At 45.2% G+C, this 23,172-nt stretch overlaps 3 protein-coding genes and 1 long non-coding RNA gene across 13 annotated transcripts; 2 read left to right on the forward strand and 2 right to left on the reverse strand.

Annotated features, from left to right (window-relative positions):
* Window positions 1-204: 204 nt before the first annotated feature.
* LOC125542560 (putative F-box protein At4g22660) lies at window positions 205-2,676 on the reverse strand. The gene has a single exon (XM_048705638.1). The coding sequence runs from the start codon at window positions 1,859-1,861 to the stop codon at window positions 509-511; it is 1,353 nt and encodes a 450-aa protein (XP_048561595.1). The 5' UTR covers window positions 1,862-2,676; the 3' UTR covers window positions 205-508.
* A 3,092-nt stretch (window positions 2,677-5,768) lies between these two features.
* On the reverse strand, window positions 5,769-10,004 carry LOC125542561. 10 transcript variants are annotated; one of them, XR_007297958.1, is made up of 5 exons: window positions 8,628-10,004; window positions 7,885-8,541; window positions 7,596-7,729; window positions 6,992-7,061; window positions 5,770-6,869 (listed from the first exon to the last, which is right to left on the reverse strand). It is a non-coding gene; the product is annotated as an uncharacterized LOC125542561 (long non-coding RNA). The 10 variants fall into 10 exon arrangements; XR_007297957.1 differs by having other exon boundaries at window positions 5,771-6,869; window positions 7,596-7,668; XR_007297952.1 differs by lacking the exon at window positions 7,596-7,729 and having other exon boundaries at window positions 5,772-6,869; window positions 8,628-8,904; window positions 9,681-10,004.
* A 2,473-nt stretch (window positions 10,005-12,477) lies between these two features.
* On the forward strand, window positions 12,478-15,402 carry LOC125542562 (uncharacterized protein At2g39795, mitochondrial-like). The gene is made up of 3 exons (XM_048705640.1): window positions 12,478-12,787; window positions 14,500-14,873; window positions 14,980-15,402. Exons 1-3 carry the CDS (start codon window positions 12,557-12,559, stop codon window positions 15,137-15,139), a joined length of 765 nt encoding a protein of 254 aa, XP_048561597.1. The 5' UTR covers window positions 12,478-12,556; the 3' UTR covers window positions 15,140-15,402.
* Window positions 15,403-19,549: 4,147 nt separating this feature from the next.
* On the forward strand, window positions 19,550-21,910 carry LOC125542563 (putative F-box protein At4g22180). The gene has a single exon (XM_048705641.1). It carries the CDS (start codon window positions 20,101-20,103, stop codon window positions 21,508-21,510), a length of 1,410 nt encoding a protein of 469 aa, XP_048561598.1. The 5' UTR covers window positions 19,550-20,100; the 3' UTR covers window positions 21,511-21,910.
* Window positions 21,911-23,172: the final 1,262 nt, after the last annotated feature.

A 23,172-nucleotide genomic window follows, 5' to 3' on the forward strand; every position in this document is an offset into this window, starting at 1 on the left:
ATGACTTGCTGTATAAACTTGTAAATCGTGTGGGTTTATATGCTTATGGTTCTCAAACTACAACCAGATCCTTGTGGTTCATTCATGAACGACAGTGGAAAATATTAAACGGGAACAATATTTCCTTTTGTGCAATGATACAACGGAGAGCTCTTATATTTTATTTCCATTGTTGTAGGAAACAACACTTGTTATAATGCTATAACAACACCAAACTATAATAAATTATGAAAAAAATCTGTACAGTATTTGAGCAAACTATTACAAACTATTTGAAACATAAAAACTGTCAGATTGCTGTAACTACAAGATGATTCCGTCTTCTCCATGATGTTCTGAAAACACCTGCATATATTATCTCTGATTACCACACCAGCAGCATCATCAAAAGACTGAGCAGAAAAGGATGTTGATGTTGAGCACTCCCTCAACAGGCCATTTTTACAGCACAGACAGGACCTCTGTCGAGTTAATTGTAACTGTACCAGATCACTTCACAGTTGTTGGCTCATTGAGCCCATCGCCACATCTTTGTAAGATCAGGAGTAATCCACATTGGAGCCGGACAGTTGGACCAAAGCTGAGGCACAAGTTCCTCCCTGCTGTTATCATCCAAGTTAAGAATTCCCATATCACGATGATTATTCTTATGGCCCATTGTCCATAGAAAATTATCATCGGTAAAATAGGAATGATTTGCCTTGAGAGCAGGATACTCATCAGCACTGAGGCATAGTGATAGGTTATGACCAAGAAATAACACATGGTCACGCAAGCAATTGGTTAGCTCAATTTTATTCCACAGAGCATCAATCTCGCATATTTTAGTTTCTGTAGTCTTCCAGTACTCATATTCTAAATCATGGTCATGAACTATTCTAAACACAAGTAGCAGACTGCCCCATGGAGCTTGAACGATATACCTGCTATCACAATCATAATGCTCAGGTGCCCTTATAATCGTCTTTACAGTGACCACAGGGCCACTAAGATCGAACGTGTGGATTTCTCCCATTGTATTGACTGCATACAATATGCCATCCTTGTAAGTGCAGTCCTCGAAAAGCAAATGAGACGGTAACCAGGTCCACTTATCATCCCCTGCCTTTGCAAATGAGAGCTGGGCTTGTGGATTGTGGATGAGCACCACAATGTAGCTTCCTGTGGATGTATCAGGAAATACAAATGCCTTCCACTGGAGTCTATCCCTCAGCTCGGCAAGAGCAAAGATGGTTGGATTACGGCTACTGCACAGTCCAGTGTGCGATGACATCTCATACTTGCAGACATCACCATGCTCATCAAATATGGGCTTCAAATGCTCAATGGTAGCCACTGAAGGGAGAGCAATCTGTTCACAGGTGATTGGATTCAGAAGGTGCATCTCAGACCTCTCGTCGACAGTAACGAGCCAGCCATGTGAGGACCCAATCAAATACCTGTTGCGGATAGCTGGCTGCGGCAGAGTTAACTTGTAGGACCTCTTCTCGGCGAGGCTGTAGAGGGACAAAACATCATCAGGATCAGATTCAGAGATGTAAACCAGGCAAGGCGTCTGACCCTGCTTGTACTTCCCAAGGGTGCGTAGCTCGGCGTATGCGGAGTGCCAGGATGAACAGACGGAGCCAGCGCGCACGAGGTCGGGGATCTCGAGAGCGGCAAAGATAACCATCAAGATGTCCTGCGGCAGCTCCGGCAATGTGGCCGCCATCTTGGTCTCTGACAGTGCCACATGAACATGTTGGTCTCTGAAGAATTTCCTGATTGAGCTGGGAGGGAAGCCTAGCAGCAGCCTGGGCAAAGATCTGAAGACTAGAGAACACAACTTGTGCCGGTACATAGCTAGGCCTTGCAATCCCATTATCCTGGCTACTTGCTACAGTTCTCCATGGCTTAAAGCAGAGCAAAGCCTATCTGTTGGGCAAGAAAATTGCAATCTTGGTTAGAGCGGACGTTGGGCAGGCCGGGGTCCCGGTTATACTTATAGATCGCCGGCCGAGGGCTCACCCCGACTCCGAGGAGGTGAAGCAAATCCGAATCCAGACTGGAACAGGAATCGCTGTGTTGATTGGTGAAGGAATTTCGGATCCGGACCCAAGGAGAGAATGGTAGCTAGAGCCTAGGCGCCGCTCGTGGCGGTCCAAGGTCGCCGGGGTCCCGGTTATACTTATAGATCGCCGGCCGAGGGCTCACCCCGACTCCGAGTGGGTGAAGCAAATCCTAATCCAGACTGGAACACTGAAATTATTTGGACTCCCTGTTGATTGGTGAAGGAATTCCGAGTCCCCCCGCTCTGATTTGCTTTCCACGAACTCTGATTGCCAGCGGCAGTGAGGGCCCAAGCCAAAGCACTAACCGGCGGCCGACCGAGATGCGCCGAGGACGAAGAAGAGAATGGTGGCCGGCACCTTGGGGAGGTCCGTGGTCGCCGGAGTGGCCGCGCTCCTGTGTACCCCCGCCTCTCGATTGGATAGCCGGCAGTGCCGCTCGTGGCGGACCGAGACTCCGAGGTCGCCGGAGTAGACGCGCCCGTGCTCGCCGGAGTCACCGCACCGCCGCTCGATTGGCTGACCTGCACTAGTTGCGGCGCCGCCCGTGGTCCGGTTGGTGTCGCCGGGGGCGCTCCAACGGTCCAACCCCCTCTTCGGGCGCCTCTATGGGAGGAGATGGGCAGCACGGGAGACTACAACCTCCCTTTTTTTTACGTTTTTGTTTTTTGCTTTTTTATATACTTCCAAATATTCTAAATAAATATATTAAAAAAATGTTAACCAAGCATTTGAAAAACTTTTGAGTATAGATAAATGTTTCTCATGTATGCAAAAATATACATTGTGTATGAAAAAAGTTGATCATGTAATTAAAAAGATAAAGCATTTGAAAAAAATGTTAAAGAAGTATTTTTAAAATGTTAATCATGCATTTGAAAAATGTCAAATTTCTATAGAATTTTTTTGACCATGTATGTAAAACATATTAATCTTGCATTTGAAAAATGTTAATAAAGCATTTGAAAAATAAAATGTGTATAGAAAAAATGTTTACCTTGTAGTATTCGACAAATGTTAATATTATACTTGGAAAATATTAAAAAGCATTTGAAAATGTAAATGTGTTTATAAAACGTTGACCATGCAATAAAAAATGTTAATCTTGTATTTCAAAAATGTAAATCAAGCATTTGAGAAAATGTAAAAAATGTGTATAGAACAAATGTTGACCATGTATTTGAAAAATAAATGCTTATTAGAAAATTTTAATAGATATATAAGAAAAATATAACATGTGTATGGAAAAAGTACAGATAAAAAATATATTATTTAAAAAAATGTTAACCATGTATTTCAAAAAACATTAAATGTGTATTAAAAATTGAATATGATGTGTTCAAAAAACGTTGAATGTGTACTAAAAAAGTTAACATGTGCTGAACAAAAAATAAAACCATTGAAAATCAACAGAAAAAGGGGGAAACAGAAATTAGAAACACAATAAAAGCCAAAGCGAAAACAAAGAAAAAAGCAAAAGAAAATGGAAAACCTAAGAAAATTGTGCAAAATAATGGAAATAGAGAAAACCGGAGAGAAACAAATAAAACAGATGAAAATCATGGAAAAAAAACAAAGAAATGAAGAAAGAAAGAAAAGCAAAAAAACAATGAAACTGAGAAAGAAAAATAAAGGAAACAAAATCGATGAAAATCGAGAAAGAAACGAAGAAAACCAAAAAAAGGAAGAAAAGAAAAAAAACTGAAAACAAAAAAGAACAAGAAAAAATGGGACGGGACGACGCGAAGAAATTTTTGGACTATCTTGGCGTTGTCAAAAGTATTACCAAGGGAGCAGAGTGCGGTTGCGAGGCCGGTGATCCTCATGGCGAAGTCATCGACCCGCTCATCATCCTTGAAGATGATAGTCTTGAACTCCGCCCACACCCACTGCATGGTCGGCTTGCGCACACGATCACAAACGAGGCACTGGGTTTTGATCGAAGCCTTGATGTATCGGTCGCCTCTATGTCTCGCCTGAAGGGGGGGTGAGATGGGCCGGCCCAGGCACACGGGAGGCCACAACCTCGTTTTTATTTTCATATTTTTTGTTTTTTGCTTACTTTCTTTCACTTTTATTTATATTCTAAATAAATACTCAAGAGTTTGAGAAAAAAATAACCAGGCATTTGAAAAAGGTTAAATGGGTATAGATAAATGTTTCTCATGTGTACAAAAAAAATACAATGTAAGTCAATCTTGTATTCGAAAAATATTAGATGCGCATCAGAAAAATGTATTAGATATATAACAAAAATGTACAATATGTATGGAAAAGGTAAAGAAAATGTAGCTTTTCAAAAAAAATGTTAATCATATATTTTTGAAATGATGGATATGTATATAGAAAATGTTTCTTATGTAGAAAAAAATGGTGAATGTCTACTGAAAAATGTTAACATGTGTTAAAAAAATAAAACCGATGAAACTAGAGAAAAATAATAATAGTAAACCCAATAAAAACAAAAAAGAAAAACAAAGAGAACAAATTGAATGAAGAGCCAAAGAAAATAACGCAAAAGGAAGAAAATAGGGAAAAGAAAGAAAGAAACAAATAAAACTGATAGAAACCAAGAAAGAAATAAACAAAACGAAGAAAGAAAGAAAAGCAAAAAAACTGAAACCAAGAAGGAAGAGAATAAAAACGAAGAAAAACAAAAAAATGATCAAAACAGAGAAAGAAACGAAGAAAACAAAAGAAAAAATGAAAACCAATAAAAAGAAGAAAAATGAAAGAAAAAACCTTAAAAACCAATAAAGAAAACAAGAAAGCCGGTAAAAAAATCCCAAAAAAGCAAATGAAAAACAGAAAACAAAGAAAACCGATGAAGAAACAAACAACCAAGGTATAAGGAAAAAGAAAAGGAAAACGGAAGAAAACCGATGAAGAAATGAAAACCCAAAGAAAACCCATAAAGAAAAAAGTAGAAAACCTTATCTAAAAAAAGTGAAAAACCAAACGTAAAACACAGAAAAAAAAACAAAAAAATAGAGAGCGAAAAAATGAACGCGCTACTATAGTGACGAGTCGACCCGCTCGCGCGTCGCTTTACACGAGAGAAGCTACCACCTCGCATGAAGCAAGATATAGCTCATGCGCTCCTCATCTCACTCTAGATGAACTAAACCAACATGACCGGTTCGGCCCAAACATGGTTGTATAGGCCATGTCGCGCAGGTATGGATTTTGGCCCGACACAGGAATAAAAGTGCCAGGTTGGCCCAAAGACTGGCCAGCGTGCCAGGCCAATCCTCGAAGTCAAGCCCTAAGGCTGGCCATGCACGACGCGGCTCGTGGGCCATTCGAGAAGCATCCAACACACAATGAGGAGCGGGGAGGAGGGTGTCAACACGAGAGGCACGGCCTAGTAAGTGTGCACGTGCAATGCACGTATTTATCGTATGAAAAAAAATCATCATTCATTCTAGAAAACAGTGAACAAAAATATAATCGTGTGCTAACATAAGAGAGACAATAATAGGAAAAAAATGGTACTTGGACTAAAAATTTAGTGAACATATTTGCCATCAATCATGAGTAAACCGACAATGTTCAATGAAAAATTTCAAAAAAGTATATCCCAATTTTCTTCGACCAAATCCTTGCCAACAATGATTGATAAGTGGTATAGACATATTATATTATTGTGTTGAACAAATCATCTGAATATAAATGTTACATTGACATTATGAAATTTTTGAAAAATAGAAGAAGGCATGACCATGAAGAAATTGATGCACCACAATATGTATTTTTAAAGGACACTACCGGTTCACACACATAAATGATATACATGGTTCAGAAACATAACAAGAAATGAACATGAGTATAATGAATAATCATGCACACGGCACAGAGGGAGTAGAAATGGTCCCTTCATCTCTAAAGAAAAGGGGGAATGTCCCAATCAGTTCTGGAAACATAGTCATGGGGTACAAATGTTGAACCTACTGGCACAACCAGTCTGCTGAGCGCATCATTCATTATATTCATCATTTAGCAGGTTGTGGTAAATTGTAAGTCTTGCAAGAGCGGGTTTGGTCAAGTCAGCCATGTAGTAGTTGCCAGTGACCTGGTTCTTGACAACATTGGCCATCTTGCCGAACTCCTTGTGCATGCGAGTGGAGAACGCAGAAAGCTTGGTCTACTGCGTCCTCATCTTCGTTATCAAGGGGACCACGGTCATCTCCTTTTCAGCAGCTAGCTGCACCATGTCTTCTTGTTTGACAGGTCAGAGACCAGTAGGAGTGGACATTGTAGAGGTAGTTGGTCTCCTTGCTGAACTGAACCGTGGCACTACTGTTGCGAATTACTACATCAGGTCAGAGTGCAATGCATGTTTGATAGTTATGGTTTATGATAACCTTTGCAGGTAAGCTTAACAAGATATATCAAGGAACTGAAGATCGAAGGTGGCACGTGCATAAAAGTTTCAGGCGGTATTTCCATTTCCAGTGAACTGAACAAATAAAGTAGAAAAGGACAAGCTAATGCCATTTGTGCACAACCAGCATATGAAAGACCATAGTAGTACAGGAGGGCATCATCTCAGTTTATAGGTAATCAGTGAACATGAGGACATCATTTCAGTTTAGAAACAATACAGATTGGCAATGGATGTCAAAGTGCAAGTACATAAGAAATAGGTGAAACTATCTTACATAGTTGTGCATGTTTAACATGAGCTTAGTTTGTGAAGCATTTGTCAAACGCCAAGAAAACAATACGAAAATAGATTGAAGCACACGTACGACCGAGGCTGCGGTGGAATTTGCCAGAGATGAACGTGACCTCCGATGCACAATAGACCGTTTGGAGGACCTGAATATGTACAAAACGCATAATACCTTATTATTGATAATTATACGACATGCCTCCAAAGTATCAAAATGTGTTTATGAACAGAAATACATTGAGATAGCATGCAGATCAGGAAAACGTACCACCCACTTTGACCCAATCCGATGTAGCTGAGTTCACTGGACTTCTGCGCCGACAACTTCATTGTAGTTTCTGCACAATAACACATTCACTGAAGAAATATATTCTGCACACAACAACAGTTTCTCTGAAGAAATGTATTCTGAAGGAAGTGGAAGTGCACTAACAGCATACTCAAGCTAGAGACATCTATTACGATTATAAAGGAAAAATAAGATAGCAGATGCATGATGTACTAATCCTGATCCAAATGTGTTTCCAACTTGCTGAAATAAGTTGTTACTTATCATTGGACCTGAATATCATGAACTAATATTTGAAATTGACCAACAGTTCAACCAAGAATTTGGGCCTTAAACAATATTGACTGATAAACAGTTATGGCTACCCGGAGAAACATCATTTGTCATTCTATATGACTCGGAATCATCATGTACACAGATATTCAGTGCGTGGTTCATGTTCAGCATGTATGGTGTGCAAGCGTCTTTTCTTGGTGGGCTAAACGACGCCTCTCTAGACACTATCCCTTTTTGTCGACAAACATTCGGGCATACCACCATTGACCACTATGTTGCTTTTGCTCGGGACGACGCTGATTATTACCATTGTCCATTAGGTCCGTAAATGGGGCACAGTCAGTAGAATGAGCCCCCTTTGTGCCTGGTTGGTTCTTCATCTGTGACGAAAAGTTGAGCTCGTCTGTTATATTGACTATTACAAAGTGCGTTATTTGACATCTGCATATTAACAATCACCGGAAATGAAGAAAAGGGTAAAAGCAACAAAAAATGCACTAAACCCAGTATCACACCTGACTTCAAAATAAGACACCAAACAATCTTTATAGTTCAACATATTTACAAATGAGATTAGAAGAGCTTATGTCCGTTACCTTTTATTGGCCACTGGTTATTACTGAAGAGGCCATGGCTCATGGATCATGATCGGTCCCATGAGAAGCATCTAGCAATAGCAAAGGTGCACATGAAGTCTGAACTCTGTATATGCTTGTTCTTTACCATCTTGTAACCGACTTCCACTGCACATGTTCTCTCAATCTCCATTGAAGTGCCCTCGGTAACATTGTATTCAGTCCTACAACTCAATTAGCCCATCGAACAAAAATTGTATTAGCAATTGTTGCTTATCTGGAAGGATACAGTGAAGAAGCACAAAGGATAAGAAACATTTAGCAATGATAAAAGTATTTGGTACCCAGATTTACCTGCCAATTCATCACAACAATATTTTATATCACTATACAGGATATGATAGAATCAAAGGGAAACGTCATGATTTAGGTTACTACAAAAAGGATAGTTTAGAGCTCTGCAACATTTCTATACCAATCACACTACTTTCATAGCCTATAAGAGAGGATAACAAGTGAGGAATACAAGACATACCCTTCTTTCCACTAAATCCTGCATGCCAATGTTGACAACAGTACATCCAATGGCCTTTGCAGAGTTGAGACACATCATCCTCTCCCATGGGTTAAGAACTCTTTTCTTATTTATTGCTCTCTCATCAATGGTTCCACGCATAGCTACATTGATCAGACTACAGGTCAATTAATTAACATCAGATACGGCTAGCAGACAATTTATGTTCAAAGAGTAAATGAGCATGCACCCTGTAGCAGGACGCCGTCTCTAATAAGATCAAATAGGTGCTTTTCAGATGGGTCAATTGGCAAGTACTTCCTCAACAATGGGTGTTCACCTAAGTAAGTGTTCATATGCGCCACATAAGAAGACTTCTCCTGCTTGAGATTGTGCAGCAGTGTAGTGATGGTAGATCTAAGGAACAACACTTAATTATTGTGGCCACCAGCGGCAAGCCCCGCCACCGTCGCCCGTGGCGGCGCGTCCTTCCTAGGCACCCACCCTTGCTTTAGATTCAGAAAATCCTGCAGAAACACCGCACCGAATTGGCCAGTCAAACCAAACACCACACCAAACTGCTCATAGTTAGTTCAGCATAATCTCAGGAATAACCATTCAAAAAAAAATCCCATGAGTATTTTATTTATGACCACCGGAACAAGAGTCAAATCAGTCCTGAGAGGTCATTTACAAAGAAAAGCCTAATTTCTGAAGTTTCCTGCACAAAACGGAGATGTATTGCCTAACAGATTATAGAATTGCTATTTCTGTTCATAAAGGAAATGTATATGATAATCTACAATACTTGGGCTTGTTTCCTGATCTAAATAATAATAATCACTGAAGGAATGCAAATTCTAGAGTCTCCAATCATGTCCTAGATACTGCATGAATATTAGCATGACAGGCATAAGTACTAAGCATATAAGCACTAAGAGTCTACATTATGAGTTACAGCTCTTAAGGAAGTAATTGATGGAGCTACTATAGATGTAGGGATGAACATATATTTGCTAGAACCAAATGATGATAGGATAAATGAAATTGAGATGACCAGAGCTTTGTGATATCCGAACAACATACGCCGAACTTTGTGATATCCGAACAAACAACATTGGACTAAAAAAACGACTTAGATTGATGTGCACACGCAGCTTCTGAATCAATCAGATATTTCACACACAGTGAACCAAACACCTCCAATACGTCACCAGCTTAATTACATGAAGTATGCATCATCGTCTAGAATTACGAACGGGTTGGGGGTGGAGATTGGAGAAAGAAGGGAGGGAAGAGCCACCGATTTGGGAAGCACGGGATCCTGCTTCAATGGCACCGGCGAGCACATCACAGATCGAGATGGAGATCCGAGGCGGCATCGCCAGAGCAAGAGCACGCGGAGGCTCTCATCCAGGGGCGCGGCTGTGGAGAAAGAGACGACCTCGAGCACCTTCTCGCGGCCGCCCTTCGTCGCGAGATTGGTTTGAATCCGGGAGAACTGCGATGGTGGCGGCCTGTGCGGAGGAACGTGGGCGGCGGCCCGAAGGGGAGGGCCGCTGGCTCCGATCGGAAGGGGAGGGCGTGGGGTGGGCCTGCTGCAATCTGGGGCCTGGTTTGCGCCCGGGGGGAGGGGCAGGACATAAGCGGAATAGTCTGCCGGCAGAACATTTAATCTGGAACGTTTATTTGTGTGACAGAATCTTGATCTAATACAGACTGTTAGATGTAATTTAGTGGGGTAATTTAAGTTTGCTTTTTTAATAGTAGTATAGATAAGTGCATCATGCAGGCTAGAATGGGTGGGGCAATGGTGTCGTGCCCGACACGTGATTAGCACACGGGCTAGAGCGGGGGCCACACGAGCGGGAGCGTGGGGCTGGCGTGTCGGACCGGACATGCGATGCACACGTCATGTGACCTAATAAGTCGGCCTTTTTAGGGTTGTTATGTCTTTTTAGCTGCATTCTGGCCTTTTAACTTTAAATTTTAAATTAAAAAGGGTAAGATGGTCTAAAAATTAATGATTTTTTCCTATAAATAGGGTACCCCCTATCATTTCCCACACTCAAATACAACATCTCATCTATCATTCGCCACCCTTCTCATGGGTGATCTCAATCCCAACTAGTTCACCACCTTCGAGGCACACGAATTCAGGACTAACATACCGAGCAACCTCAATCTTTTTCCCCCTGAGCCACAACCACCACCTTCGCAACCTTCTTATACATAACCTTCTCATACACAATCCCATTCAAGTAGCCGGCACTACCTCCGCCATCGATGCAAAAAGGTTTCGTCGCTAGTCCTCCGTTCTGTGGAATTAGTTTGACGAAGAAGCATATGTGGTGGAAGGTGTAATGAGGTGGAAGGCTATGTGCAAAAGATGCAAGAACGAGCTCATCGGGGAGGTGGGAAAAGGAATCGGCCACTGGGAGAGGCACTATGAGAGCCACTTGAAGAAGGAGGGGAGATGGCGGTGAGACAGACCTAGCTCCATTACAACTCGACGGTTCGTAAGTCATTGGGACTATGATTCTGAAAGTGCTCTAGAAGCTCTTTGTTGTTTAATTGATTCTTAAGATTTGCCATTAGATTTTGGTGACACTCCCACTTTTACTAAACATATTCAAACTACTCATAATCCTAGATTCGTTCTAGTTTCTAGACAAACTACATCTAGGGATATGAAAAAGTCATGCACAACTGTCTTTAGAAAATAAAAGAAGACTGTACTACATGCATCTTTTATGTTTCTTTAACATCTAATATCTGGAGTGGTCGGGCTAAGAAAGACTACATTAGTGTGGGTGTTCATTAAGTTGACAAAAATGAGACCAATAAAAAAGAATCATAGGATTTAAAAGTGACATATCAAATTGCCAGTGACATGATTGGTCATTCTATAGTTAAAGTTGTGGAAAGTTTTGGTCTCCCGAACAAGATCTTTGCAATAACTTCCATTGCCTGTGCACTCTAACGATGTTATCATAACATAGAATATCTAGGGACCTATCGTCAAATAGGGCATGTCTATCGTGAGCTAGCGGGCAATCCATGAACTGCATCCCGTACATGATGACTGCGGCTATCGTAGCTAGCGCTCAGTGTCCAGCAGGACGAGCAATGGCGGAGCTTGAAGCCCATTGTTGGGCGGGCTGAGCGGGCCAAGCAAAAGGAAACATCATGTGGCTGGCGTTTCAAGGCCCAGAAGTAAAAAAATAATGAACAAGCTGCAAAAAGCTGGGCTAGCCACGACCCATTCGGCCTTGCGTGGCTTCGCTTGTGAGGACCAGCACTGATGCACCGCCGTGGCCTGAGCAGGTTCAAGCAACGGGTGTGGCGCCCTATGTAGGGGCTATGGAGAAATTACCCACAATTTGGATGAGCAGCAGCTGCAACAATGTCTAAAGCGGCGGCGTCATAAGGAGCGCGAAGGGTACACCGGCCCCTAGGAAGGGAAGATGATATTAAAAGGGAAACTTAGAAGACAACATGATGGCCTAATTGCTTTGAGATTTGTTTTGCCACGTGTCAACCGTGAGGGCTGGTCTCACAATAGAAGGTGTACGACGTGTGTCGTATATTATTTTTTCCATTGCCATATGGATGCATCGATGAGTGTGCCCATGCGGGTTGAATATTAAATAGCGTTGTTTAATTATGCCACATATTAAATAACAACATATACAATGTATGACCTGAGCTAGGCCCCCTGAGCTGTGGGCTCTTTCTGCAACCGCACTGGCCGCACATACTCAAGGCCAGTCCTGAAAATACTTTGAATTACAAGCTGCACAAAAGACAAAAATCATGGACTTTGATAGTGAATAGTGTCTGTGCTAAAAAGCCATAAATATTTGTAGCTCTCACTTAACGTATTTTATCATAAAATTTCCACACATATGCACTTTATGTATCTAGATATATGTGTGTGTTCTTTGCAAATTTGTGTGGAACATAAAAGTATGAAATTTTAATTTTTCAAAATTTCACCCACTTTGAAGCTCGAGCTCTATTTCGCATCTTGGAGATCGTGAAGGTTTGGACAGTTTTTTTTCCTTGGTAAGAGTCGAGTGGCCTATAAACCTCTCCATTCCCCCCAACTCCAAACCCCTCGACCACGAAAACCCTAAACCCTCTCCACAGCCGCCGCCGCCGCCGCCGCCGCCAGCCATGGCCCTCTTCGCCGCCGCCCGCCGGGCGGCCTCCTCCTCGCTCCCCCTCCTCCGCGCCTCCGCCTCCGCCTCCCGCGGCGCGGCCCTTCTCCGCCCCCTGGCCGCCGCCGCGGCCCGGCCGATGCCCTTCTCCTCGGCGACCGCGCTCAAGCCGAGCTCCGACGACGAGCTCCTCCGCATCGTCAAGGCCGAGATCAAGTTCGCCGAGGACTGCGACGACCACGACCGGGTTCGTTCGTCCGCCGGCCCGCTCCCCGAAACCTTTAGTGCTGCTGCTGCTAATTTAGATCTGTCGTTGGCTTGCCGCCCGAGTGGTCTGATGTTCCCGGAGGGAATTAATTGGGTAATCTGTCGCCGTGAGGCAGTTTAGATTTCGATTAGTGTTAGCCTGCGGCGGTAGGATTGGAAATGGCGATAGTTATTGATACCCCACATTCAAAAGTGAGGGATTTTTCTTATGTAATTTAGGAATTTCGTTACTCTGGCCATGCTCGCATCTTCCTGCTGCAATTGATAGTGCAGTTCGACTTTCAGAGTAGTCTCTGGTAGTACGACCCGAGGGTTTTCTTCGCTAAATTAGGCTTATGCTCGTTTTGTGTCAGTTCCTTGCTGTCCATGTGAACTTCTTTTCATGGTGCCACGGATTTGACTTTCAGTGTTGGTGATTCTGCAGTTGCTGTATACTACTATAGTGATGAGTGTCTAGGTTTTGTAATCTACACTTCTTGCATAAGGATTTGCATGCGCCTTGTACCATGAGTAATTTTGGACTTGCAAATTGGTTCTTTCTTACTACAGTCTTGCTGCTATAGTATGGCTCTGTTCTTGGTGGAGGTTTCATTACTTGTTTTGTGTTATATTTCAGTGGAATTTGTGTGATATGTTTGGCTGGACTCTGCTCTTTTCACAGTTATCGTGTTGTCACTTTACAGCTTGCATGCTTGCCATACCAGACCATCAGTGTTCCGCTGTTATGATAAACTGTTCAATTCTTTGTATGGTTCTGTCTTTTTTCTATGATGGCAAGGGACACTGCTTGCTTATGCACTGAGTTGGGTTTTATGTGTCAAACAATCCATTTTGACAAGGATGGGTACTTTTTTATTGGGTGCATTTATTTATATTGTATCATATTGCTTCATGTTTTTTTTTTCAACTTAGTGTTGAATGTTGAGTCTGAGGTTGCAACATAAAAGCATATATGCTTTTGCAGTCATGCTCGAGTATTTCTAGCCGGCTGGAGTGAGATCGAACCCGAACAGAAAGTAGTAGTTGCTAACATACTGACTCAATATTGTAATGATTTACTCATACCTTAACTCATGCTTGAGAAACCTAGCTGGGGTCTTTGGATGTAGTAGGACAGAAGGTAGAAGTTCTGATGGCGTGTGAAATGCAATGGTTTTGTCTGCTATGTAGAGTTATTATGATTCAGCAATATAATCTTCCAGGCCTTTTAGAAGGTTTAGGAATTCAAGTAATTTGTTCTGGCTTGGCATCTAATCCATGAATTGGCATTTTTAGAGGGAAAGCATGAGTGTTGGAAAAGAGTTGAGTTATCACGGTTCAGCAGTGTAATCTTCCAGGCCTTCTGGAAGGTGTAGGAATTCAAGCAATTTGTTCTGGCTCGGCATCTAATCCATGAATTGGCATTTTTTGAGGGAAAACATGAGTGTTGGAGAAGAGTTGAGTTATCATGGTTGTAATCTTCAAGGCCTTCTCAAAGGTGTAGGAATTAAAGCAAATTTGTTCTGGCTTGGTATGTAAAATCCATAATTAGCATTTCGGGAGAGAAAACATGAGGGTTGGAAAAGAATTGAATTACCCTATTTGTCTTACAGCGGCACTTTTTTACTTTCAGGTCTAGTGTGAACAAGTTTGCTGTTCATTTTATCAGTGTTGGGTTGGTATTCTGATCCTCATCCTTTCCATGTTAAGCAGGTTGAGGAGATCCCAGATAGCTTCCCCTTCAAAATCACCGACAACAAGGGGCTTAATGACATCACTCTTACAAGAACTTACCAGGGTGAGAAGATCGAGGTTCTGGTTTCCATGCCCAACCTAGTCACTGGAGACGAGCCGGAGCATGACCAGGACGAGGATGACAAGGAGAAAGACGATGATCAGGATGACGGCGAGAAGCCCCCGAAATCCAGCCTTCCCCTCACAGTCACCATCACCAAGAGCGACGGCCCAAGCCTCGAGTTCACCTGCACTGCCTATCCTGATGAGATCCTCATCGATACCTTGTCCGTAAAGCAGCCCTCTGAGAAATTGGAAGAGGACTACATTGCATACGAGGGTCCTGACTTCAAGTAAGAACACAAACCATAGCTTGGCCATTTTAATTTCTTGGGTAACTGAATGCGCTTATCCGTCGCTGCTTGCTGATGTTGTATGCTTGGTCTTTGTGACGTGCAGTGACCTGGACGAGAACCTGCAGAGGGCATTCCACAAGTACCTGGAGCTGCGCGGGATCACGCCCATGACGACAAACTTCCTGCACGAGTACATGATCAACAAGGACAGCCGGGAGTACCTGTTTTGGCTCAACAAGCTCAAGGATTTCGTCAAGCAGTAATCTAGAGATTGCAAGTTATGATCCCTAGCATAAAGATGAGCCAATGTGCTTTGCACATCCTGTTCTGAGACCTTCGGGCTTCGGAACTCAAAACTGCTCCGTGTTTAGTATATGAAAACCTTGGGTAGGGCTTCAGATAGAATACTTCGTTCGGTAGTGTGCTATTCTTTTCTGAAAAAAATAATTATGCTCTGTATGCGTGAAGGTTTCAACGGTGTTTCGTCTGGGTGAAGTTTGAAGCATATGCTTAATGTTTGCCTGCCTGCCTGCCTAGTGTTTCACTGAATTGAGGTGAAGTAGTGTAAATAAATGTGTAGGCTCCAGCTAGGCTGTCGAGGCGAACAAGGTAGTGCCTGCACTTCTGAGCAAGTTCATCGTCCCGAAGAAGAAAATATTATGGAGTGCATGTAGAACAGCCGATGTCCGGTGAGACGGAGTCGAGGAATACAAACCTCGCATGCTCCCTGAAGAGGCTGAGGCTGGCCAACCTTTGGCCATGAGAACCAGAGCGAAAGAATAAAGACGCACTACCATGTTGTCTGTTCGGCAGGACAATGCCGTTGAGACAAACTTATTGAAGAAAAGGCCGGGCCCAGAAAACCAGATCCGAAGACACACCATCCTTAACACACCTCCCAGCAACACGAAGAAGCACCGCCGAAACAAGGGCAAGATGGAAAGCCGCTATTTCATGTGTTGACAGACGTTATTGGTACCTACAGTGGCTTCTGCTTTGCTCTTCACTGCACAACTCTCTCCTAACATTTGTCCCCTACTACAGCAGCTTATGGTACCCTTCACTGCTTCCTCCTCGGCCAGGGCGGCGGCTGCCCTGGGCCCCGGAAATCTAGGGGCCCCCTCCGGCCATGTACGCATGTGAGATTACCTAGCTCCACAGTGACAACGCCGTCCCTCGCAGCAGATTTTTTTCAGGAAAATCGCACGCAGCAGGAGGTAGCGGACGACGATCACACGAGTATGTTCATCGTGTTTTCTTCCTTGCACAATCGCAGACCCCTAGTAATTTTGTTTGAGAATGAATCACAGGGGCCCTAGTAGCGTACATCCACACGACATCATCCACCGTGAGATACTGGGCCTGGCCCAGCTCGTGGGCAACATGACCATCCGCCCCCGACTAGCGCACAACGCCCACGTTTCCCTTTTCTCATCGTGGATGCCTACAGCCAACATGAAAATTTAGAGCATCTCCAGCCCGCGCCCTTAGAAAAGCTTCCCCAGGCGATTTTCTCGTGCCGACGCCGAAAAAACGGCCCAGTCGCGCCCCAAGGGCCTGATTTTGGCCGGCCTGGGCCGAAAACAGCGCCGGCGAACCCAGGCCAAACCAGGCGCGCCGGGGCGCCGGGGTGAGCTGTTTTGGCGCGAAAAAGCCGCGGGCCAGCCGCGTCAGCGACACGGCGCCTCGTCTTCCCCCCAACGGCCTCGGTTCCCGCGGGGAATCAATGGCAAGACTGCCGCCGGTCAGCCTTGCCTGATTCCTCACGGGCGGCGCGTCACGGGACGGCGCGCCGACGCCTCCCCTCCCTCGCACGCGTTCACATGGGCACGGCGCGACTATATAGCCGGTGGCCTCACTCGCCTGTGCCCACACCAGCCCCGCCCCTCGCTGCCGCCCAGCCCCTCCCTCTACCTCTCCCGAGCGCCGCCGCCCAGCCCCTCCCTCTACCTCTCCCGAGCGCCGCCGCCCAGCCCCTCCCTCTCCCTCTATACCTCTCCCGAGCCCGTCGCCATGGCAGAGCGTTTCCCCGGAGACGAGGCGGCGGCCAACGGCTTCGGCCGCCGTTCGCTGCGCGAACAGGAGTCCTGGCTCCTGTTCCAGGCGAATATCCCGGCGCCGCCGGACATGCCCGCCGGGTCGACGGGGTGGAGGCTCAGCGACGGGGGAGTGCCCGTTCCCCCGTTGCCCGACGCCGTGGCCAAGCCAAATTACTTCACCGAGGAGGTCGAGGTCGTCCGCGCCTCCCTCACCGACGCCCAGCTCTCCCTCCCCCAATACGCCGCCGACAACCACGCGGCTTGGGCGGCGTACTTCGAGCGCCGCCAGCGGCAGCGGTTGGCGTCCACCAACGACGCGCCGGTGGTCGGCGGCTAGAAGAACAGCGAGGGGCACCACCTGTGGTGGGGCGTCCCCGGCCGCACACTTGAGGGCGTGCTGACGTACCTCGAGGGCGGCAACGACCCGCCGTTGGCGTACCCGGCGAGGGTGGCCGCCCCGGCGCACCACCGACGCGCCGGGCCATGGGCGCCAAGGAGGTTCGGGTCCTCCTCCTCGCGATCTTCCTCGCACTCCTCCGGTGCTCCGGCCCTGCTCGGCGTCAAGGCCGAGCCCGCGGCGGAGACGCCGCTCGGCCGGCGCACTCGCAGCGCCAGCATCGTCATCAACGAGGGCGGCCGGCGCGCCTCCTCATCGGCTCCTCCTCCGCGCTTCGTCAAGCCAAAGACGGAGCCGGGGCTCGCGCCGGTGAAGAAGGAGCCGGCCGCGCCGGTGAAGACGGAGCTCGACAACGACGACGTGGCCCTGGAATGGGCGCGCAGGGACTCCATGGCGATGGAGAAGGAGCGCCTGGAGAAGGCGAAGGAGCGCCAGTGCGCCGCCCTGCGCCGCTTCGCGGAGCGCCGACGCGGCCGCGACGAAGGCGGGGTCGTCGTCATCTGCGACAGCGACGGTGACGACGCGCCACCGCCACCAGCCCGCGTTGGCGACGCCGGTCAGGGGTCCACCAGGGACGGCCGCGTCAAGGAGGAGAAGTCCGACGACGGCGGCGACGACGGCGACTACTCGGCGTTCAGCCAGTTTCTCTTTTAGTTTAGTTATCTATTTTGCTATGTAATAAAAACCGGCGAACATGTCTAATATATGCCCAAGTTTGCCGAAATTTATCGTGTTTCGCCGAACTTCGCCGAACTGTGCCGAAATTTGCTATACAAATTTTATTTTTAAACACGCCTGGGGGCGGCTCTGGGGCCGGCGGCTGGGGACCAACTCGCCCCCAGGCCCAATTTTTGCGCCGGCTCACCCCCAGACGGCGATTTTAGACGCCCCCTGGGGGGCCAACGGCTGGAGATGCTCTTAGTCGCCAATCGCGGCAACGCCATCGCCGTCATCAGGATATCGCCCATGGCGGCCGCGAAGGGGAAGGAGCACACCGGCAGGCTCGTCATCAGGTTCCGGTAAGGATCGCTTCGCTCTTGAATTCTTGATAGAATCATGTGCGCTTGTATGAATTCTTGATAGAATCATGTGCCCTTCCTTGCTCGCGACGGGAAAGTTTATAGTCGCTGTGAGCGAGATTTTTATTTGGCATTTGAAAATTAGGAGCCATGATGCTACTGTTTGATTTAGGAAAAAAATAGGAGTATAGGATGTTGTCTACTAAAGCAGGATTAACCACGAAGTTCCGTCAAATTCTATATGAACTTGTATGTTTAATTAATTAACTCGATGATCGATTTTATGATTTTGTGGTGATGCTGGAAAAGCGCTATCTCAAAGACATTCAGACGGTTCCTTCTTTGTAGAATATTTCAACTTATATCTTCAGGATCAAAGTTGATAGAAAATAATGCTTTCTGGATTTGGAGATGATAGCAAGAAATATATTAAATCTTCTGTTCAACAGTTTTCTCATATAGTTTATGACATTAACTCACTATCTGTGTTATCTATAGGGCTTAGAAGATGGTTCTAATGCTTCATCACAGAACAATCTTTTTTATCAAGGACATGTATAAGGAGGCGCTGGATGTGTTGATGGTGGCTGAGGTATGCAACCTTCTGTGATCATTGTTGTCATACTGTAAAAAGCATATACATCTTTTAAATAGCTATATAGTGATGAACAACAAAAATGTGAGGTTTGTAAGTTTAGAAAAATTATTGAATGGGATTGATACCATACCTTAATTAATGTTATTGAATCTAGGAAAGTTAGAAGAATTTTTTTAAGTTAACTATAATTATTTGATTTTGGATGCACTTGTTTTACTAAATTTTTTATCATATACATATATTAAATATTATGTTGTTGTTTATAACAAGGGCCCCCGGTTCTAGTCTCGCCCCGGGCCTCAGAAATCTCAGGACCGGCCCTGTCCTCGGCTCCACCTTCTTCAAGCTAACCGTGTTCTTGGTTCCTCCTCGGCTCATCGAAGTGACGCCTAGCGTCGGCCAAAAAATATTGATCATTTGGCTACCTATTTCGTGTTTTATATTCCTTCTGTAAACTTTTATAAAAGCGTTTAGATCACCAAAGTACTGATCTAAACACTCTTATATTTGTTTACAGAGGGAGCAGGAACTTTTTGCGCAGAAAATATGGTGAAATTACCCATTTACCCCTGTGGCATATTGGCAATTTCTCTCTACCTGTCCATGGGTCGATTGAAGATCAAAATCCCCTGCTCGTTCAGTTCATCCAGAGGGATAAGAGGAGCACCACGGGCGGCGCCGCAACTAGTGCAGGTCAGCCAATCGAGCGGCGGTGCGGTGACTCCAGCGAGCACGGGCGCGTCTACTCCGGCGACCTCGGAGTCTCGGTCCGCCACGAGCGGCACTGCCGGCTATCCAATCGAGAGGCGGGGGTACACAGGAGCGCGGCCACTCCGGCGACCACGGACCTCCCCAAGGTGCCGGCCACCATTCTCTTCTTCGTCCTCGGCGCATCTCGGTCGGCCGCCGGTTGGTACTTTGGCTTGGGCCCTCACTGCCGCTGGCAATCAGAGTTCGTGGAAAGCAAATCAGAGCGGGGGGACTCGGAATTCCTTCACCAATCAACAGGGAGTCCAAATAATTTCAGTGTTCCAGTCTGGATTAGGATTTGCTTCACCCACTCGGAGTCGGGGTGAGCCCTCGGCCGGCGATCTATAAGTATTGGCAGGACCTGCCTGTTCTCTCATCAAGACTGCGACTTTCCAACAGAGGCTCTGCTCTGCTTTAAGCCATGGAGACCTGTAGCATAGTAGCCAGGATAATCAGTTTGCAAGACCTAGCTATGTACCGGCACAAGTTGTGCTCTCTAGTCTTCAGACTTTTGCCCAGGCTGCTAGGCTTCCCTCCACTCAAGAAATTCTGCAAAGATGAACATGTTCATGTGGCACTGTCAGAGACCAAGATGGCGGCCACATTGCCGGAGCTGCCGCAGGACATCTTGATGGTTATCTTTGCCGTTCTCGAGATCCCTGACCTCGTGCGCGCTGGCTCGGTCTGTTCATCCTGGCACTCCGCATACGCCGAGCTACGCACTCTTGGGAAGTACAAGAAGGGTCAGACGCCTTGCCTGGTCTACACCTCTGAATCTGATCCTTATGATGTTTTGTCCCTCTACAGCCTCGCCGAGAAGAGGTCCTACAAGTTATCTCTGCCGCAGCCACCTATCCGCAGCAGGTATTTGATTGGGTCCTCACATGGCTGGCTCGTTACCGTCGACGAGAGATCTGAGATGCACCTTCTGAATCCAATCACCTGTGAACAGATTGCTCTCCCTTCAGTGACCACCATTGAGCATGTGAAGCCCATATTTGATGAGTATGGTGATGTCTGCGAGTACGAGATGTCATGGCACACTGGGACGCACAGAGGTCATAATCCGCCATCCATCTTCGCTCTTGCCGAGCTGAGGGGTAGACTCTATTGGAAGGCGTTTGTATTTCCTGATACATCCTCAGGAGGCTACATTGTGGTGCTCATCCACAATCCACAATGCCAGCTCTCATTTGCAAAGGCAGGGGATGATAAGTGGACCTGGCTACCGCCTGATTATCTCTATGATGACTGCACTTATAAGGATGGCATATTGTATACAGTGAATGTAAAAGGAGAATTCCACGCATTCGATCTTAGTGGCCCTGTGGTCACTGTGAAGATGGTTATAAGGGTACCCGAGCATTATGATTGCGATACCAGGTACATTGTTCAAGCTCCATGGGGCAGTCTGCTACTTGTGCATAGAATAGTTGGTGACCATGATTTAGAACCTGAGCCTGGTGCATCTGAATACTGGAACACTAAGGAGATTCAAATATTTGAGATTGATGCTCTTTGGAGCGAAATTAAGGTGATCCATTGCCTGCGTGACCATGTGTTATTTCTTGGTCATAATCTATTGCTCTGCCTCACTGCTGATGAATATCCCGCACTCAAGGCAAATCGTTCCTATTTTACTGACGATAATTTTCTATGGACACTGCGACATAAGAACAGTCATCGTGATATGGGAATGCTTAAATTGGATGATAACAGCAGGGAGGAGCTTGTATCTCCTCAGCTTTGGTCCAACTGTCCAGCTCCAATGTGGATTACTCCTGATCTTAGAAAGATCAACGCGATAGGCTCAATGAGCCAACAACTGTGAAGTGAACTGCTACAGTCACAATTAACATAACGTGCAGTGTAGCAAGGCGGCACTACTCGAGTCTCGAGAGAGAGGTCCTGTCTATGCTGCAAAAATGGCCGGCCGAGGGAGTGCTCAACATCAACATCCTTTTCTGCTCAGTCTTTTGATGACGCTGCTGGTGTGGGTAATCAGAGATAATATATGCAGGTGTTTTCAGAAAACCATGGAGAAGACGGAATCATCTTGTAGTTACAACAATCTGATAGTTTTTATGTTTCAAATAGTTTGCTCAAATATTGTACATATTTTCTACATAGTTTATTGCGAGAGATAAAATAAATATATGCTAGTTCGGCGTTGTTACAGCAATATAACAGTGTTGTTTCCTACAGAAATAAAAATAAAATATAAGAGCTCTCTTTGTTGTATCATTGCACACAAGGAAATATTGTTCCCCAATAATATTTTCCACTGTTGTTCATGAATGAACCACAAGGATCTGGTTGTGGTTTCAGAACCATAAGCATATAAACCCACACGATTTACAAGTTTATACAACAATTCATATCATTTATGGTACCAACATTTTGTTTCCTAGTACAACCAGGTCTCTATGATAGCCACCAATCAGCAGGCAAGTCGTGGCAAATATGGGTGTGCCAGCGTAGGTCGCGCCCTGGAGGAACCTTAGCAGCACAGCCAAACCTGCCGCACCGAACAACTACCGAACGATGCTTGTTGTAATGCGCGATCAGCTACAAAAGCGAACGAAAGTTAGCTCAGAATCAAATGGAGAGATGTGTTTGGGGGTAAAATGATGCTCGTTTCAATTTCTCACATCAGAGGTGCGCACAATCCCATTTGGGTGAAGCTCCACCTCAAATATGCAAAGGTGACACACTGTTGTTGTCGCTGGAGAGGATGTAGCTATTCTGCAGTACCTCTTATATCCCTCCACAATCTCAGCGGGGACGGTCTCTCCATCGACAATCTGAGCATAGGTACGATACAAGATTAAAAAGCTGAACTGCATTAACAAATATACACAACTTATGTGCTATTGAAACGATTCTTTATCATTTGTGCAGATATGAGATGGAATGATAAAACAATGCAAAATCTTTTTATTTCAGATTCGCTTTCAGATATATGATGCATTATAAGATCTGATGTAATGAGTGAGTCACCAAACAAAAGTGAAGCTTGAAAATTACGAGCAATAAATGGAATATTTAACAGTACCATTCTGTCAACAAAAGAAATGGAGAGGATTAAGATGGAAAACACAAACACAATTGTATCCAAGCATAGCAAACATAGTTTACCACCCGAGTATTTATGTTCAGGAAAACACCAAAAAGATCTGATAGAAAGCGTTCCAGAATTGTAAGCACTGGTTCAGGTATAATTGTTTGTTTTAGAGTAAGATAAACAACAAAACTTGGTTTCTGAATTATTTGTTTCAGCAACTCCAGGAAATCAGTGTTCCTTCTGTATCTTTTCAATTTTCAAAACTTGGATATCAGACTCAAGTGTGAAGCTTTGACTCAAGGGTGAAACTTGGAAATCAGTGTTATTTTCAATTATCTGAAGGCAAAGGCAAGACAATATTTCAGAATATACCTGAACCAGTGCTTACAATTGCTGTGCAGGATACTTATTTCCTGGAATTACTGAAAC

The sequence above is a fragment of the Triticum urartu genome, chromosome 3 (assembly GCF_003073215.2).
Source record: "Triticum urartu cultivar G1812 chromosome 3, Tu2.1, whole genome shotgun sequence".
Taxonomy (NCBI): Eukaryota; Viridiplantae; Streptophyta; class Magnoliopsida; order Poales; family Poaceae; genus Triticum; species Triticum urartu.

Excerpts from the sequence above, each read along its gene's own strand:
- LOC125542560 (XM_048705638.1), bottom strand. The coding sequence starts at position 1,861 with ATGGGATTGCAAGGCCTAGCTATGTACCGGCACAAGTTGTGTTCTCTA.
- LOC125542563 (XM_048705641.1), top strand. The coding sequence starts at position 20,101 with ATGGAGACCTGTAGCATAGTAGCCAGGATAATCAGTTTGCAAGACCTA.
- LOC125542562 (XM_048705640.1), top strand. The coding sequence starts at position 12,557 with ATGGCCCTCTTCGCCGCCGCCCGCCGGGCGGCCTCCTCCTCGCTCCCC. Across the intron at positions 12,788-14,499 it reads ACTGCGACGACCACGACCGG|GTTGAGGAGATCCCAGATAG; the intron begins GTTCGTTCGTCC and ends CATGTTAAGCAG. Across the intron at positions 14,874-14,979 it reads TACGAGGGTCCTGACTTCAA|TGACCTGGACGAGAACCTGC; the intron begins GTAAGAACACAA and ends TGTGACGTGCAG.